We start from the raw sequence: 18,450 nt of genomic DNA on the forward strand, positions 1-18,450 counted from the left end.
AAGGTCACACACTACAGCAGCAATGTAATGAATCACCGCGATAGCATTGATAACGTCTCGAACGGTAGTCCACTCCACAGGCATTTATTGGTGCAATGCACGATGCAAGTGTCAATGCAGTTGTTATTGAAAGAAATACAGAGACAAAAAAGTAGAATTCCTTTCTAGCACGATTTAAGGTTTTGAAGGGTATGATGAGGTCCTGTTTAGTAATAATTTGATAGCAATGTTTTATTTGGGCTCTATTGCTTTCAGTAAATAATATTTAGTTTGTCATCTTATAACTTATAACTTCCTTTTCGTAGTTCGTCATCATCACTATTAATTTTTGAAATTGCATTACCTATTTCTATTAAGCCTTTCGATTGTAGAGCAAACAAAGATTTTCTATAACTTTCTTAGATGAATAAACTTTTAAAGACTTTCATAGTAAATAAAAGCAGCATATTATCGTCGTGTTTGTTTGATTAATATGTAAATAAAATATTATACTGAACTATCCATTATTTAACTTAAACATATTATAATTATCTTCTCTATAATCGAAATCCAACAAAACATAACATATTTTGCTTCGGTAGTTTTTATTTGGCATAATATTTTTCGTATATTCAGAGTTAAACAAAACTAAGAAAATATATTTTCCGTCGCTTTTCCTCGTCGTTACGTGTTTTTGTAATTCAAGTTTCTGAAAGAAATAATAATACGTCGTTAATGCTAATCTTCAAAGCTGATAAGTTAATTTTTTGACTTAAAATGAAAATCCCGTATCACAGTGTATGTAATGTAACAAAACTCCTCCGAAATTTTACAAATAAGGTTTTATTTTTAATTACTTCGTCGTAAGAATTTTTTTATATTTCTATGTGCTAAGGGTGTCTAGACAGAGCATTTTTTATCGCCTCAGTATATCTATAATTATATACCTTACAACGAATTATTACTTTGGTTTTCATTCATAGAAAAATGTATGGAAGGACAGTAAATAATTTATCCTAATCTAAAAATAGACGTGGCGTGTACAATACAATCGATAGAGTTGCCTTGGCCTGCTTATTTGTTTATATGCAATGGTATTCCGCCGAAATACAAATAAAGAAATTTATGTAGGGTGTCATTTAAGCGCGATTTTAAAAATTATTTGTTTTTGTTGGGCACGAGGGTTATTCATATTCCATTAAAATAATTAGTATGATACAATGGCTAGGCCGAAAAGTATTAATAGTGTTAAACGTATACAAAAGTAATTGAAAACCTACTTGGAATTTTATTGTTCACGTTCGTCCAGAATTTTACCATAATAATATAGGTAAGTAATTGCATGCGATCCCCGTTGAAAATTAATAAAAAGGGTGACTTGACATGGCTCAAAAGTTTAATTACTTATTAATATATCAATCAGTGAAACTTAAGTGAAATACATAGGTGGTAAATGGTAATGAAGTAAAAGAATTTGTTTGTGTTTGTGAGCATACACATACGAAAAAATCCATCCGTTACGAAGTTGGGCAGTGACCTTGGTACAGTGGTTGAAGCGTGAGCGTAGAACCGAGGGGTCCTGGGTTCGATTTCCGGTGGAGACGAAGAAAAAAAATGTCTCGGTCTGTTAGGACACAGAAGGCTGATCACCTACTTGTCCCTAAAGAAAATCGATCAGTGAAACAGATGTGTAATGCATCTTCCCCTTACTAGGGAACATGGGACTTCACACACACGAAGTTGTGCTAGTCTCAATCGAGATTGGCCGCAAATAAATTTAATCTATGTACATTAAACAGACACATAGAGTTTATTAAAACAATATTCCGTGACAAAGTTCATCAGCACATTAATTCAAAGAACATTTTAAAGTATACAATGACAAACAGACAGTCTGATCTAGTAAATTGTCTACACGCTATCATGGTTCAATGTACTGTGACCATTTGTTAATGTAATAAGAATATTATTTAAGTCATAATATTTTATTAGGAAAATCATTTGCAACCAATGGCCGATTTCACAATCAGCGTAGGTGGGATGAAGTAATCAGTTGAACTTTGAAGCGTTACTATGGAAACTCAAAATCAACGATTGTTAGCAGTTACCAAAGTTAAACGTTAGTGAATAACGTCATATTCTGCGGTTGTGATTCGTTAGTGACCTATCCCAAATCCCAATCCATTTGAGATTTAGCAATCATAGAATGAACTCTATATTACTTACTTATATTTCAAATCATGTTTACATAACCGCACTGAAAAAACTATTTAATTGTGATCTATAGGTATACATAACGAGACGAGATAATTACGAGATTTGCAATTATTTACATATTTTACAATTACTTATGGATTTCTATACGACTGGAGGGAGGGCTTCCCTCAAATACTTGATGAGCAAGGCCTCTGGACGTCGCGTGATGAATTAATATGTGTGTAGGAAATAATATTATACGTACACCTAATATAGTCATATTCTACCTATCATACATGCCTCTTGTATGGTGAATCAGAAGTATTGTTTTTATTGTCAAAAGAAAAATAATAATAATTAAATAGCTCAATCAATTGGAATCCCACATTAACAATATTATGGTCGCCGCAAATAAGCGCACGCAAAAATACCATTTTAATTGACGTCATAGAATACTTTAACTACCTATTCGCGACTATTCACATTACCTTGTTACTATTTATGGACTATAATTTTATAATCATGGAAATATTTTCCTTTGTTTTACCCCTTTGGATCAAGTTTTTTGGCAAAATTTCGGAACTAAGTCATTTGTTTTGAAATCCGAACCGATGAACAATAGGACAATATCTTCCTGTGTACGATTTTACGCGATTACCTATCAACTTTAATACTTTTTAACGGGTTTGAAACCCGTTATATTATATTGTTATATTATATAACCCGACGTTTCGATCACTTTATAGCGAGCGACCTAAAATCTAATAAATATCTGATCAATTATACACAGCTGCAAAATTTACTTGAAATGATGAAGACACAAAAGAAAGAAAATCGTAACCCACATACAAAATTCCAGAAACACAATATTATGCGATTCTTTAGGGAATATATTGGAATATAATATTTTGTATATGGATCCGACATACCTACTATACCTACTTTCCTTCTTTCTGAACTGTTATTTAGGAAAAACAAACTGAAATGAAAGCAATATTATATTGTGTTCAGTACATTTCCTTATTTAATTACTACATTTTTTTTATTATTACAACCGGCAAAGAAGCGGGTGGTACACTTGATGTAAGGTGTTCACCGCCGCCCATAGCAATTGCAACGCTAGGTACCTATAAAATATCTATAAGTTCCAAAATGAAAGTATATTTTGATAAATATTCAATTCATGTATCTTTGAGACTATTAACGTTTACCATAAAATTCTCGGAAGCTTTTATTTGACGCCAGAAATGTAATTTGGCGAAATTTCGGTACTAAATCTAATTATAGGTCGAATTTAAGGAATTCATTCAACAAAAATTCATTCTCATTCAGAGTCTTAATCTTGTTATTATAACAAAAAGGTTGGATTTAGCCATTTTACTGATAAAGTATAGAACAGTCATATTTTTCACATGAATTTTGGAATTTACTGATCTATAGGGAAACTTCAAACTCGAATTAAAACAACATTTCTTCCTCCTATTTTAAAAGTTTCTTAAAAAAGTGCAAAAGTCACTTGAAAATATTTTTTCTGGATTTTCTGGATTGTTATTCTTTAGAAATTTAAGAGATTTTAAATTTAATGCACAGGAATAACATCCCAAATATAGTTTAATACGTTTATTACATAAAAAAAATATTTGTCAATTCTTATTTTCAGGCTGTGCAATGACGTGGCATCCAAAAGGAACCATACACTGAAACCACGAGTGGTGTTACCAGAGACTTATGTTAAAGGTAATTTTCTGATTAATTCCTTTACCCAATAGTATTTTATCTATTTATGAGTAACTCTTTATTAAGCTACGAAAACTTTTAAGTGTTATTATTTAAAGCAAGGCTTGTAATTACTCTCTCTACGACTCGCTACTGTACCTAACCAGAATAATAATATATATTTACGTTTCGATGTGCAAAAAATATTCTAACGCAACTACTTCAATATTGAAAATCCTATCCCTTTATCATAAAAGAGCATGAAAATAACACAACAATGAATGCTTTAATTACAAAAAATAACATTATAGAGATTTTTTTCAAAATAAACATGAAAATTCCTGTTTCCCAGAACATCATGACATTGATTTATTAAAGATTAGGTTTTTTATATTTCTTTGAATTTTTATTATAATTTACAGTGAATTGATTTTAAATTATTATGTATTTTCTGGGAATTAATAAAGATTAAAGTGACTGACCGGTTGGCTAAGTTAGTAGCTACCCTGCCTTAAAAGCATGGGTTCAATTCCCACCCAGGGAAAATATTTGTGTGATGACCATGGGTGTTTGCGTGTTGTTGTGTTGTATGTTTGTCAGCCATTTGATTTCCACAACACAAGGAAAAGCTTAGTATTAGATCAGATCATGCCGTGTGTGAATAATGTCCTGAAATATTTATTTATTTAATGTATTTGTGTATTTTTTTACAGAAATGAGGCCTCCATCTCGAAAAGGCACACCAGTGACGGTGGAGTTCAGTATATATGTGGTTGATGTTAATTCCATTAATGTGGAAGATATGGATTTTAGGTAAATGGAGCATTATTTAACTTAAAAAGATCAAGAATTCGTCGCAAAATCGATGTAATGTCAGACTTTTTCATGACATTATTTTACAACACATTTCAACACAAGATTTGCGAAAGCTTTTTCTTACGAACTTTAAATAACAGCACTTTTCGTTAAATATAGGTAAAATGTTATATATAATTATACCTACCGACCGATTTATTTAATTTAACAGTTACACGAATTTTACGAAGCTACACTTAAAGAAAGAAAAGAAAGCAGTTTTAAGGTATTTTGTAAGTTTACAGAATCTAATTAAATACACGCTAGAGTGTACGGTTAACGAGCTAATGCATCACTTTGTTGGCAAGCCATAACCCTAATCTATCAGGATTCATAAGAATTATTTGCAGATATTTTCCAAGTCTAACAAAAAGTAGCCTAGGAGATGTTGATGTAATTGTTGGTCTGAGTTGCATAGCCATGTACAGTGTACACTGTACAGTCTGCATGAAAAACCCTTAGATTTTGTATTTTTATTGTAATACAATTTTGAATTTATTGTATAAACATATTTCACTTTCAAAAAAGAAAATTTATTAAGCTAACCTCGAAAGATTGTTTTAAATATCCATTTAAACTTACCTATAGTCAACTAATTAGAATTAGAACAAATTGATACCCAGATCATATTACAAACAATAAACAAAATTTAATTAGCTCGCTTAATAACTTTCAGAATTTATTGGCCGCAAACATTGTTAATACAACAGATTTTTGTAAAGCTCAGGTTATATTTTTCATAAACAAACATTACAAATACATATATGTCTCAAATATATCAATACCTAACTCCTTCTAATAAAAATATTATCTTAAACAATCCCACCCGAAAACGTAAATTTTCGGCTAGGCGAAAGACGCGGCTTCGAATCACTCACTCAAACTTCTCATTAATAAAGCATTTGAATGCTATAAAACTTATCGTAAATTTTCTTAAACAATGATTTCAGAGTGGACATGTTTATCAGACAGACTTGGTTAGAGAGCAGACTGCAGCTCCCTGATGACATCTTCGAGGAGGGTGACGACCACGTGACGTTACCGCCCGAGTTCTTCGACAATCTGTGGCACCCAGACCCTTACTTCCTTAACTCCAAAGTGACAGGTAATTTAAATTTTACAATTTCTTTCGTAATGGGGATAGACCTTTTTAAAATGGAAAGGTCATTAATCATAGAATATGATTTTTGCAGGTCCGTTCTCAAAATTAATGTGTTTTATAAACAGGGAAAACATTAACTAATTTGAAGTAGATTCTTCTAATTTCAGTCACATAAAATGTAATTTATATTGTAATAGCATATTTTTTTATATAGAAGGAACGCAATTATTTCATTAAGATCAAAAGGTTTATGTACCATTTTCTATGATGCTAGGAAATTTTAATAAAGAGTAACTAGTCAACAATTCAAAATTATTTTATTAATCTTAATATATATAAATCACGTGTCACAATATTTGTCCTCAATGGACTCCTAAACCACTTAACCGATTATAATAAAATTCGCACACCATGTGCAGTTCGATCCAACTTGAGAGATAGGATAGTTTAAATCTCAAGAGAAAACGGGCGAAGCCGCGGGCGGTAAGCTAGTATGTTATATATCTTTAACAAGTGGATAAATTTATATCTACCTACGCCCTTTATTTAACAATAGGTATTGGCTATAATATTTCTCTGCAAAAATCTGAATAAATACGAAAGTGGGTGAATCATCTGATAAAAACCAGCACGAAGAGTACCTACCTTTAATAACCTAGCTTTTCAAATATTATGTTTTTATTTTTTTCTCTCACTTTTATACAATCATGTATTCCCTAACTCTTCTCTTTACTATTTCTTCATGATATACTAATATTTAGTGATTATGTCGATAAACAAGAACTTGCAATATATTAAAAAAACGGGTTAAATTCACTATTTTATATAATCCTTATATTTTATAAGGCGACCATGGAGACGATAATAATTTTAAGTGTTGATAGTGGTCTAAAAAAATAATACTTAGGTACCTACTGCTATGTAGAGCTTGATTTTTTCTATGTCAATCAATACAAGCTTTAAATCTGCAATTTAAATTTCTTAATTAATTCGCTAATCAAATAAAAAAAATACTTTTTTTATCATCGAAATCAAAATATAACAAATATTCTCTATAGAGCTCTTATTATAATATAACAGCTCCTCAGTACAACGTTGTAATATATAAAAAAAACTAATTAAAGTTTTAATTCTAGGAGGGGACTGTCACTTTTGTCATCAGTCAGCTGGTATGCATTTTCTTCTTTGCACCTAACACCAGCACTTTCAGCTTTTTAACTAGGGACTGTCTAGGGGGCATTGGTTTTTTCATTTTACTTTAATTTATTTTTCTATGTATCTATTTTTATGTTGTGTGTTTATTTCACTGCTACAAGTTTTCACGGATTAAAAGATGGCTACACACTTTCGTATTTATTATAAAGTCTATATAATACTAGCTGCGCCCCGCGATTTCACCCGCGTGGCTCTGTTTCTGTCGGTCATAGCAATTATAGCCTTCCTCGATAAATGGGCTATCTAACACCGCAATAATTTTTCAAATCGGACTAGTAGATGCTGAGATTAGCGCTTTCAAACAAACAAACAAACTCTTCAGCCTTATAATATTATATATAGTACTAGTAGATTACTAATAAAATAGCGAGAGAATATTACGTACACTAACAGAACAAGACAAACATATTAATTTGTAATATAAAGAGTGCAACATGCATGATCTTTGATAGTCGTTAATCTTGTGTCATGAATAAGGTTGTATCCACAAGTTATAAATGGTGAAAACGAAAGCGAAATGCGTGAAAGAGTAACCAACACACTCTCACACACACACACACACACACACACACACACACACACACACACACACACACATCACACTTTCGCATTTATAATATAAGTAGGATAATAGCACCAAAGTTTGATAAAAACCAGTCAAGCCGTTTCGGAGGAGTTTGGTTACAAGCAGCTATTACACGCCAATTTTATATACAGCTAATTGAAATATAGATAAAATGATTAATGTATTCATAAGAACTAGGTAACTAGTGTACATGAGACGTTTGTCTCATTCAGTTGTGTCTTAGACATAATTAATTTTCACGCTTCAAAATACTAAATCACTTCCAGATGTTCATACATGATAATATATTATAACAATTAATTTAAATTTACTGTCTTTTACAGTCACTTCCGCGTGAATAGATTCAAAGATAATGGATTAATGTGTGGCAGGAATATCATACAATCCGTCATTTTGCGAAAGATACCAAGAATTTCAGTCTAATAACATACAAAATTTATTAGATAATTTTGCTGATTTCTTTTGTTAATACAGAAAGACTACAAATAACAAATATATAGCACTAGCTAACGCGGCCATTTTTCTGCCTACGCTTTATTTTTTCTGCTTTTTCTAATCTAGATAAAAGTCTGTTAGGACACAGAGTATGAATATAATATGACGATAATTTCGTAGTATCACTCTAACACTAACACTCATAATATTTTTAGATTTTGGTTAATATAAATTATTATATGCCGCTTGTCCTGAATTTACCCGGCTTGATATTAAATAATTAAGTCCTTACGAGTCGACATAAAAAAGTAAAAGCTAAATATAGTAAGTTAAGTAAAAGATTTCATTGTAAGTGAATTATTATTAAAATCGCTATTTTCTCAGTTAACAAAAAATCCAATCTTTCCATCAATATTATTCTAGATATTATCTGCAAAGGCTATTAAAGTAATTTCACTATTACGCAACTCAATAGCTTTAGAATATAATTATAATGAAAACTCAAGATAATTCAGCAATTTAATTAAATTGGGTTTATGTAGGAACATGAAAACCAAATAGGCTCAATCTATTCTATAGATACATATTTAATAGAAAGCTTTGGACACCGAATGAGAGGCTTATAAAATGACGAATTATTAAATTTGTCTACAACAAAATAATATTAGAATAAGATATTTTGCGCATATTTCTTGTCGCCTAAGAAACAACGGTGACCTTGTAAAACTATGCTAGTTTTTGTATGAATTTTACGTATAAACACGCAATGTACCTATATAATTGACTAGCTGTGCCATGTGGCTGTGGCTCCGCTCCTGTTGGTCTTAGCGTGATGATAAAATATAGCCCATAGCCTTCCTCGATATATGTGCTATCTAACACAAAAATAATTTTTCAAATCGGACCAGTAGTTCCCGAGATTAGCCCGTTCAAACAAACAAACAAACTCTTCACCTTTATAATATTATGTATAGAAAGAGATAATAATATCACACGAAGTACCACTTTGAAATTCGCTTACATTGTCATAATATTATCGATATCCGATTAAAAGCTTCTGTTAAATGCTCTACGATTGGTTTAACCTATTACTCGCTTCAGTTATTATCAATGATTTGATTGCTTTGCAGAAGTTTCAATAAAATAATTGAAAAACATCGTGTAAATGTTATTATACAAACATAATTAATCAACATTGTTGGAAAATTTATTGCATAATTTTATTATAAAAAGAACAATTACTTTTTCAATCTGCATCCAGGAATTGTTAATTTATTTCACTTGAAATTAAAATATAAAGAAAAGCTATTTTCACATTCAGATACTATTTACTTTTTAAATTTTATAATACGATTCGTTTTACGTTCGCTGAGTTGGACTTTCCCGATGAAGTTACGTTGAAGTTCTTAAGATCTTGCGGAAACTGATTTATTATATGGGATTGCTATATATAGTATTTTCTTATAGTTTTTCGCAATTTTTCTCTTTAAAAGAACTGAAATGACTGTTATACACATATTAATCACAATCGAATATGTACACACACAATATCTTCATTGTTTTTCTATTAATAAGTGCACCATCTAGAAACTTTAATTTCTAAGCTTTGTATCGAAAGCTTTTTCTAATTTATTGTTACATTTACATTTTTTATATTTACCTGATTCCCTATGCCAATTAATTTTGTGAACAGTAACATGTTCAAAATTATTGACGATGATTCCAATTTCAATTAAAAAAATTACGTACAAAGGTAATAAGAAGTTATCTCTGTGTGGGTAATTTAGAGTATGTTTTAAACAATATTAATATTTATATACCAGCGTACACAACTAATAATTATCGATATTAATTCTGAATTTCCGTCTTATCCTTTCAGAGATTGCAGAGCTGACCCACAAGTTTTCATCAGTGACTCTCTACAGGAACCAAACGGTGCGATACGCAGCTCGAATGCACGCTATCATCGCTTGCCAGATGGAATTTCAACTCTACCCCATGGACATACAGTCATGTCCTATTTATATAGAAAGCTGTGAGTACCTTTGTTTAACGTTTTATCCAGATTTACTTGTATGTTAATAATAATCTTAAAAGAGTTTAAGCTAATAATCAGTAATAATAGTTATTGCACGCCTCATAAGCGAAGCGTTGAGGTGGGTACTACTGTCACTTCGCGCAAAACATCTGATTTTTCAAACTTAAAATGTCTTTATGTATCATACATTGCACTTGTAAGATAATACATACACACACATATTAAGAAAAAACACTATTTTTAACATTCATGATATTTTTGATGTCATTTTTGTTATTTAAACTAGTTAAAAAACAGTTTAAAAAAGTTCTGTCTTGGACGTCCGTGTGTCTGTATGTGCGGAGGATTTTCTTGTTAACACGATAGCGACCGAAATACTTTACTAATCGAGTCTTTCAGGAATATACCTTTCATTTTTCAGGGTCTGATTCGATGTGGTTTTTATTTATTTATTTATTTATTAGCCTTAATCAGACACAACAATAGTAAACAATATGTGCATTTAAAAACTTAAAGACTCTGATGAGTCGACATCGGCAGATTGGTCTGTTTGCCCTAATTTGGCAAAGGCCTCCTCCATTCCCTTCCACTCTTTTCTGTTCAGTGCTGTCCTCGTCCATGTTTTTCCCGCTGTTGCTACGATTTCGTCTTCCCACCTTCTAATCTGTCTCCCCCGTTTCCTTTTTCCATTTTTGGGATACCAAAAAATCAATGTTCTATTCCATTTTTCACATCCTCTTAATATATGGCCAGTCCATTCCCATTTAAGCTTCCGTGTTTTACATATTACATCTTCTACTTTCGTACGCTTTCTGATTGTTTTATTTCTTACTCTGTCTTTTTTCCTAATATTTAACATGCTCCTTTCCATAGACGTCTGGCATGTCCTTATTTTTGAGGTTTGCGCTTTGGTAAGTGACCATGTTTGGCAACCATAAGTAAGAACTGGTAATACACATGTGTTAAAAAGCTTCTTCTTAATGTATACATTTGTTTCCTCATTTTTCATTATTTCTTTCAGTCTCCAATAACTTTTCCAAGCAAGACCAATTCTCGTATCTATTTCTTTCGACATAACATTATTTATGGATATCTGTTGGCCTAAATGAGTGTACTCTTTTACATATTCAATGGGTTTACTGTTTAATATAATAGGAGATTCCGTAGCGTTCGTCATGATTTTATTTTTATTTTATTTATTTATTACTCTTTAATAAAACTATACACCAAACATGGGAAACTTATTACTAATTTATACAAAACAAAGAACAGTACAGTTTATTAGGCGGCCTTATCACTTAGAAGTGATCTCTTCCAGGCAACCTGGGCAAAAGGTAACAAGCTACTGAAATTTCGATGGTAGGAAGAAGAAAAAAGTCAAGGAACAAAAAGAACAAGATAAATAAATAAATAATAATAATTAAAATAGATATACAGGTAGATATTATATAATTATTGATACATATAAATAAATATACTACACTCGAATATACACAATTATATTTTTAATAATAATATTATATACAATTTACGCATATACATAAATAACTATAATTTATATACATGATACATATAATTAAATACACACATACTACATAAAACAAGTATAAAATACTATAAATACATACATATACATATCTGTGTATAGATAATAATATGAAAATACATAGTTAATGTGCCGAGTTGAAAGCAGGTGAGAAAATGTCGTCGCAAAAGGTTTTTAAATGAAGATATATTTTTAGCTTGTCTAATAGGCAGTGGTAAAGAATTCCAAAGATTGACAGCAGTGGCAACAAACGATTTAGCGAGGAAGTGAGTACGTCGAACAGGAACACTCAAGGTGAGTCTATCAGCCGAGCGAAGAGAATAGTTTTCATTGTGCAGGAAGGAAAAATTGTTTTTAAGATAAATAGGAGCAGAAGGATCAAAAAGGATACGGAACAGTAATTGCAACAAATGGAGATTCCGGCGAAAACGGATGGGGAGCCACTTGAGCTTTTTTCTGTAAATAGAAACGTGATCGTATTTTCGAAGGCCGAAAATATTATTTATAATTTATAATTTTAGTTTTTGTTATATTCATTGTGAGGCCGACTTTACGACTTTCCCTCTCTAGGTCCTCTAGCATGCTTTGGAGATGAGTACTTGATTCCGCGAATATAACAATATCATCGGCGAAGCGCAGGTTGTTTAGGTGTTGTCCATGTATATTTAAGTCATATTGATCCCAATCGAGTTTTCGAAAGATCTCTTCTAAGACCGTGGTAAATAATTTAGGGGAAATAGGATCTCCCTGTCGTACGCCTCTGTTTATTTTTATTTCTTTTCCGAGTTTTTCTAATTTTATTTTCGCTGTACTAATTGTGTAAATATTTTTTAGGATTCTGATGTATTTTAACTGAACTCCTTGATTTTTTAAACTTCGCCAGATGCATTCATGGTCGATTGAGTCAAATGCCTTGTTGAAATCAATAAAACAACAGTAGAACGGTATATTGTATTCTTTATTCTTTTCAAAGATCTGTCTCACTGCGTGTATGTGGTCCAGCGTCGAATATCCTGCCCTGAATCCAGCCTGTTCTCTTGGCTGATTCTCGTCTAGATTCCTGGTTATTCGACGGAGGATGATCTTTGCGAATACTTTATTTATATTAGACATCAGGCTAATGGGCCTATAGTTGTTGATTTCATTCTTATCTCCCTTTTTGTGGAGAAGGGTTATTGACGAGTTTGTCCACTGGGTTGGTATGGTTTCTGTGTCTAGTATGTCATTAAAGATATATTGCAGTATTGGTGCAAGAACGCTTTTACACTCCATTAATAGTGCATTACTGATAGAGTCTGGTCCGGGAGCTGTGTCAATTTTTTGTGTTTCTATGGCTTTGATTATTTCTCCTTTTAATATTGGTGGAACAGTTTCGTTGCTCTGTAAGTCAGTTTCGTCGGTTTTAATTTTTTTGGAATACAGGTCTTCGTAGAATTTGGTAGCGATGTTTAATATATCGTATCTTTTGGTCTTCGTCGTGTCCGTTCGGTCTTTCATCTTTGGTATCCAGTTTGTTTTATCTGTCATAAACTTAACAGCTTTTTTTATTCCCCCTGTCTTGACAATATGTTTCTCAAAGATTTTTAGTCTATAACTCTTACGATCTTTTTTCATTTGTGTTCTGATGTCTTTACTTAATTTACCTATTTCCATTCTTATGCTTCTAGATTTATTAGGTATTTTTATTAGATTTAACCGTTTTTCCAAAAGTTCGTAAGTTTTTTCAGATATAGTCGATTTCGTTTTAATTTTTTTTCTGTATCCAGATTTTGTCATTAATATTTCATAGAGCATATCATATTTTTGTTGAGTAGTTAGGTCTTGAGTAAGCGCTCCTTTCAAAGAATTTAGTTTATCACTAATCGTAGCCGTTGATGTTGCGTTAATTGGCGTTCGAGTTTTGACTTTAAAAGGGCGACTGTTGTCTGAACCTGACGATGTATTTAGACGTGCCCGTATCATTCTGTGGTTGCTATTGAAATTAAGATTTGCGATAGTACTACAGTCTTCGAAGGATTTCGTTTTGTTTGAAAGAATATAATCGATTTCGTTCTTATAACGTCCATCCGGCGATACCCACGTCCATCTCTTTGATATTCTTTTCTTGTATAGACTATTCAGTATTTTCAGGTTATTTTCAAAAGCAAACTCCAATAACTTTTGCCCGTTTCTTGATCTTTTACCTTTGCTGTGAGGACCTAGGATGATGTCTTCTCCTGTTCTTGAAACTCCAACTTGAGCATTGAAATCTCCCATGACTATGCAATTTTTGTATGTGTATTCATTGATGGTATTGTTTAGAGATAAGTAGAAGGAGTCAATTTCAGAATTAGACGATTGCTCAGTCGGGGAATAAATCTGAATAATAGACCAAATTTCTTTCTTTGGCGGAAGTCTTATGTTTAATATCGCAATTCTTTCCGAAACGCCAACAAATTCCTTGATAAAACTTTTAAGTTCTTTTTTTATTAAAAAGCCTACTCCGTGTCTTCCAGGTGTTTCTCCTTTGTAGTACAAAAGAAATTCGCTGTGTTCTTCAATAGCCTCACCCATTCGTCGTACTTCACTAAGGCCTATTATGTCCCACCTAATATGTTGGATGGCTAAAATTAATTCTTGTAAACTCTCATCTAACCTCAATGATAGCGTATTAAATGTTGCTATATGAAAAATTTGTTTCGAATTTCGTTTACTACGTCCTGAAACGATTGGCGCGGATGTGGAATTGATTGGAGGGTAGTGGTCGCTTTTCCCCGCGGTGACCAGCCGTCTTGGGGTGTATTGTTTGGTTGTTTTGATATTTAAAGAAGTTTCGTTTATTTGTTTTTGTTTCCGGTTGCCGATGTCATTTAACAGTTTTTTGACGTTGTTGGAATGGTTAGTGACGAAGATCTTCCTCTAGCAACATAATCCAACATATTTGTTTTGTTAACCTTCTTTGAATTCGATGTGGTTTAATTGTTATTAAATAAACAAAAAAAATATCGACTTTTTTTATATATTTATAGTGTACTCAAAATTCACCATTATAAACTCGATTCTTTATACTATAAGCCAAGGTTTAAAAAAAATAAGTTGGTAGTCAGTCCCTTAAACCTGCGCAGTTTCACATCTAGGTGGGGCCACAAGAAAAATACCTCAATTATTACGGTACCGCTTTCTTTACTTTTCCAACTGTTTTGAGACAGTACAAGAGCATTGGCACATGAGAACAAGTGTATCTACATACTTATATTATATACACCTTTATAAATAATCAATTTTATTGTAAAGGATGAGATTATGAGGCGTGCACTTTTGGATTTTCCAAAATTTTTTAAGACTGTTGCTATCAAATTGCATTGTTAAACTGAAATGAAAACTAAATAATATCTATAATCTATACATATAATAAATCTGTAGAAGGGTCAATTCTGTAGGTACATTGAAAATATTGAAAAAATAAATAGCAGGGGGTGTTACTGGATCGATACCAAACCCAAATATGTGATTTAAAAAAATTTTGTCTGTCTGTCTGTCTGTATGTGAAGGCATCACGGGAAAACTGACGGTTCGATTTCGATGAAACTTGGTATAATTATACCTTATTATGCTGGGCATAAAATAGGATACTTTTTATCCTGGGAAAATACGTAGAAAAAAACCACCGTAGACGGTTTTCTGCAGAACCGCGAACACACGGTCACATATTACGGGTCTAATATTAATTTGGTAAGAAACGTCTTCCCAGTTCGGGCGGCAGCTAGTGTGTAATAAACTACAGAACATTCTTATATTGATAATTTTTTATTGTTATTGTGTATTTGCTAGAATAAATATTTTTTTCATTTTAATTTTCATCCTCATCCTCATCCTCATCCTCATCTTTGTTTTCATTTTAAAATAAACTTTTCTCGTTGAAAGGGATATGCAAATGTATTAATCTGCATCGCAGTGCAAATATTTTATGGTATTAATTATTTAGTTGTATCTGTAAGTAAATTCCAGAACGATTTTTTTTTTATCAAATTACTTTTTCTACAGTTTCATATAGCAATCAAAAGGTGCGATTCAAATGGAGCGAAGCAGGGGTCACTATTAACCCGGAACTCAAACTGCTGCAGTACCACATCGGGGAACCGCTGAGGCTTGAAGAGACTAATGGATTGATGATTGATAAAGAGGGTAGGAATTTGAAGTAACTTCCGTAGAAAGTAATAGTGTCTTAGTGATGAGATGATTCTATAAAAACCTTATTTCAGACATTAGAAGAATTCGATTTCATAGCACTTTTTGAAATACTTTTCTAACTTTTGTCTTCTGTAAACAAATTGGTTCTGTATGTTTACAGCATCGATTTCGTGAAGTAGATGTAAATTTGTTGTTTTATTTCTCAAAACTTGATGAAAAGGTAAAGGTGTGAGAAAATAAATCCGAAAGAAAGCATCATAATATATTAACGACATAACATTTTCAGGAAATTTCTCAAGACTAGTAGTGTACTTCAGGTTCGAGCGGCAAATCGGTCACCATCTCATCCAGACCTTCGCGCCTTCGTCTCTTGTCGTCATGCTCTCTTGGTTCAGCTTTTGGCTGGATCTAGATGCTGTGCCAGGTCGAGTGACCTTGCTGGTTACTTGTATGTTGACGCTCGTCACCATGTTCACGGGGTTGAGAGCGGATATACCACCAGTCGCGTATGTTAAGGTACTTTTTATTTCGTATGTTATTACTTATTAGTTTGTAAATGTATTCGTAAAGCTATGTAAAGTAGGCCCATATCCTATTCACTCTTCTAGACCTTTTTTCGTGTTATAAAACTACTTCAAAAGCTTTTAACGACTTTGAAGAAACACCTATGCTAATGTCCGTCAACGGAGGTAATCGCTAACCTGCGTTACCCACTGTTACATAAAAAAAGATAAAGAATTAGAATAATTCCAGATTCCATTTTTCAAAAAGCATTTTTCTGAATGTTATAAATTTACAGGAAATTAGGACTTGAATACAAGACCAAAGAGTTTTTAATTGCAACATTTTACAGGCACTTGACCTCTGGATGGCTGGGTGTATGATGTTCGTATTCTCCGCGCTCGGAGAGTTTGTGGTGGTCAAAGTTCTAGATAAGCAGTACCAGATGAATAAATCAAAAGCACAAGAAAACATGCCCAGAATCATACCTGTGGTAAGACCATTTAAATTTTAGACCATTTCAAATGCATGCAAATTTCAAATAAAAGTTGTTTTATTAAATTTATTAGGTTGTCTATGTTATAGATGGAATAAAAATGTTTCAACGTAGTATTAGAAGCTAATAAAAAATAAATTAAACAACAAGGGACAATATTAATAGGAATTAGCTAAATAGCCGGTAATTTCAGAATAATTAGGTTAATAACGAAATAATTTAGCTACACATATAAAACTCTGTAAACAAACATAATAATATAATTGTGATGCACTGATATTCCCCATACTACATCAATAATATCACAAAATTCCAGCGCATCAACGGTGAGAAAGGTTCATGTGGAACCGTAGCAGCTTGGGAGGGTTCAGGCGTTAGGTGTCGAAAGGTTGACTTGACGTCCCCCGCCTCTCCGCAAGGCGCAACCCCCACCGTCCACTCGCCCGCTGCGCCCACTCATCTAGTTGGAGTGGAACGACGGCAGAGTATATTACAAGTATGTGAACTGAAAATATTATTATTTTCATTGATTTCGTATTGGTTGTATACGGAATATAAGATATAAATAGATGATAGATTGGCAATTGAATATGTTAAAAACTTTGAGGATCATTATTTATAAATTATAAGTAATGTTTCTAGTAAACTTGTTAAGACTTTTAAGTATGTTTGACTAAATCTTTCTATGAAACATATGCATGAAACATATACATGAAAATAAAATTAAACTTCCATTGGATTGGCAAATAATTCTAACCATGTACCTATCAACGCGAGCCTTGGGCACTGTATAAAATACGAGTAGACGGTCCATTGTATATTTTCAGACAATTTCTGGATATGATTAACTGTTATTTAAAATGACCAAAAAGGTATATGAGTACATCAAGTGTTAGACTTTAGAGTATGAGGCATTATCACTCGACTTTATGTCGTGGTTCTTTGTTATATAATATACTAGCTGTGCTCCGCGGTTTCATCCGCATTGCTCCGCTCCTGTTGGTCTTAGCGTGATGATAGCCTATAGCCTTCTTCGATACATGGGCTATCTAACACCGAAAGAATTTTTCAAATCAGACCAGTAGTTCATGAGATTAGCGCGTTTAAAAAAACAAACAAAATCTTCATCTTTATAATATTAGTATAGAATATACTTAGATTAAAATGATATCTTTTTTCTCAGGTCGCTTGGTTAGATGCAGACACTGGTCAAGAAAGGGTGCTATGGCGCGAAATAGACAAGCTGTCACGAGTGGTGTTTCCCGCCTTATTTCTTCTGTTCGTCACCATGTACTGGCCAGTACTTCTACTGAAAACTAAAAGCTCTTCGTACTGAATTTATAAAGTTCAAATCTGGCTTTGATTGAATTTATATTGCCATTTGTCAACATTTTTATAGAATGGTAGACTTAGGCGTATTTCACAAAATAAATAAATTAATGCTGTGGACATTCCAAATGATAGATAGTATGTAATATGAATTTGATGATAATTTGTTACTCGAATGTTTTATTACAGATTTAAGAAAATGAATAGACGACTTTAATTTTAACTTATATTAATAAAAATTGATTAAAATCAAAATTCGTCCAAATTGAATGGATAAACTAGAATT

At 32.3% G+C, this 18,450-nt stretch overlaps 1 protein-coding gene across 3 annotated transcripts in view; it reads left to right on the forward strand.

Moving 5' to 3' along the window:
• Positions 1-18,450, forward strand: part of LOC123691717 (glycine receptor subunit alpha-1) — a 40,764-nt gene extending 22,314 nt beyond the window's left edge. For 2 of the 3 annotated variants that reach the window (XM_045636246.1, XM_045636248.1), the window contains exons 3-12: positions 3,836-3,912; positions 4,605-4,704; positions 5,697-5,851; positions 6,985-7,017; positions 9,964-10,119; positions 15,692-15,832; positions 16,125-16,354; positions 16,692-16,832; positions 17,152-17,331; positions 18,019-18,450. In XM_045636246.1, the coding sequence (XP_045492202.1) occupies positions 3,836-3,912; positions 4,605-4,704; positions 5,697-5,851; positions 6,985-7,017; positions 9,964-10,119; positions 15,692-15,832; positions 16,125-16,354; positions 16,692-16,832; positions 17,152-17,331; positions 18,019-18,171 (1,366 nt within the window). In that variant the 3' untranslated portion in view covers positions 18,172-18,450. The remainder of the gene's footprint in view (positions 1-3,835; positions 3,913-4,604; positions 4,705-5,696; positions 5,852-6,984; positions 7,018-9,963; positions 10,120-15,691; positions 15,833-16,124; positions 16,355-16,691; positions 16,833-17,151; positions 17,332-18,018) is intronic. The other variant, XM_045636249.1, reaches the window with a different exon arrangement.

This window comes from Colias croceus, chromosome 5 (assembly GCF_905220415.1).
Source record: "Colias croceus chromosome 5, ilColCroc2.1".
NCBI lineage: Eukaryota > Metazoa > Arthropoda > Insecta > Lepidoptera > Pieridae > Colias > Colias croceus.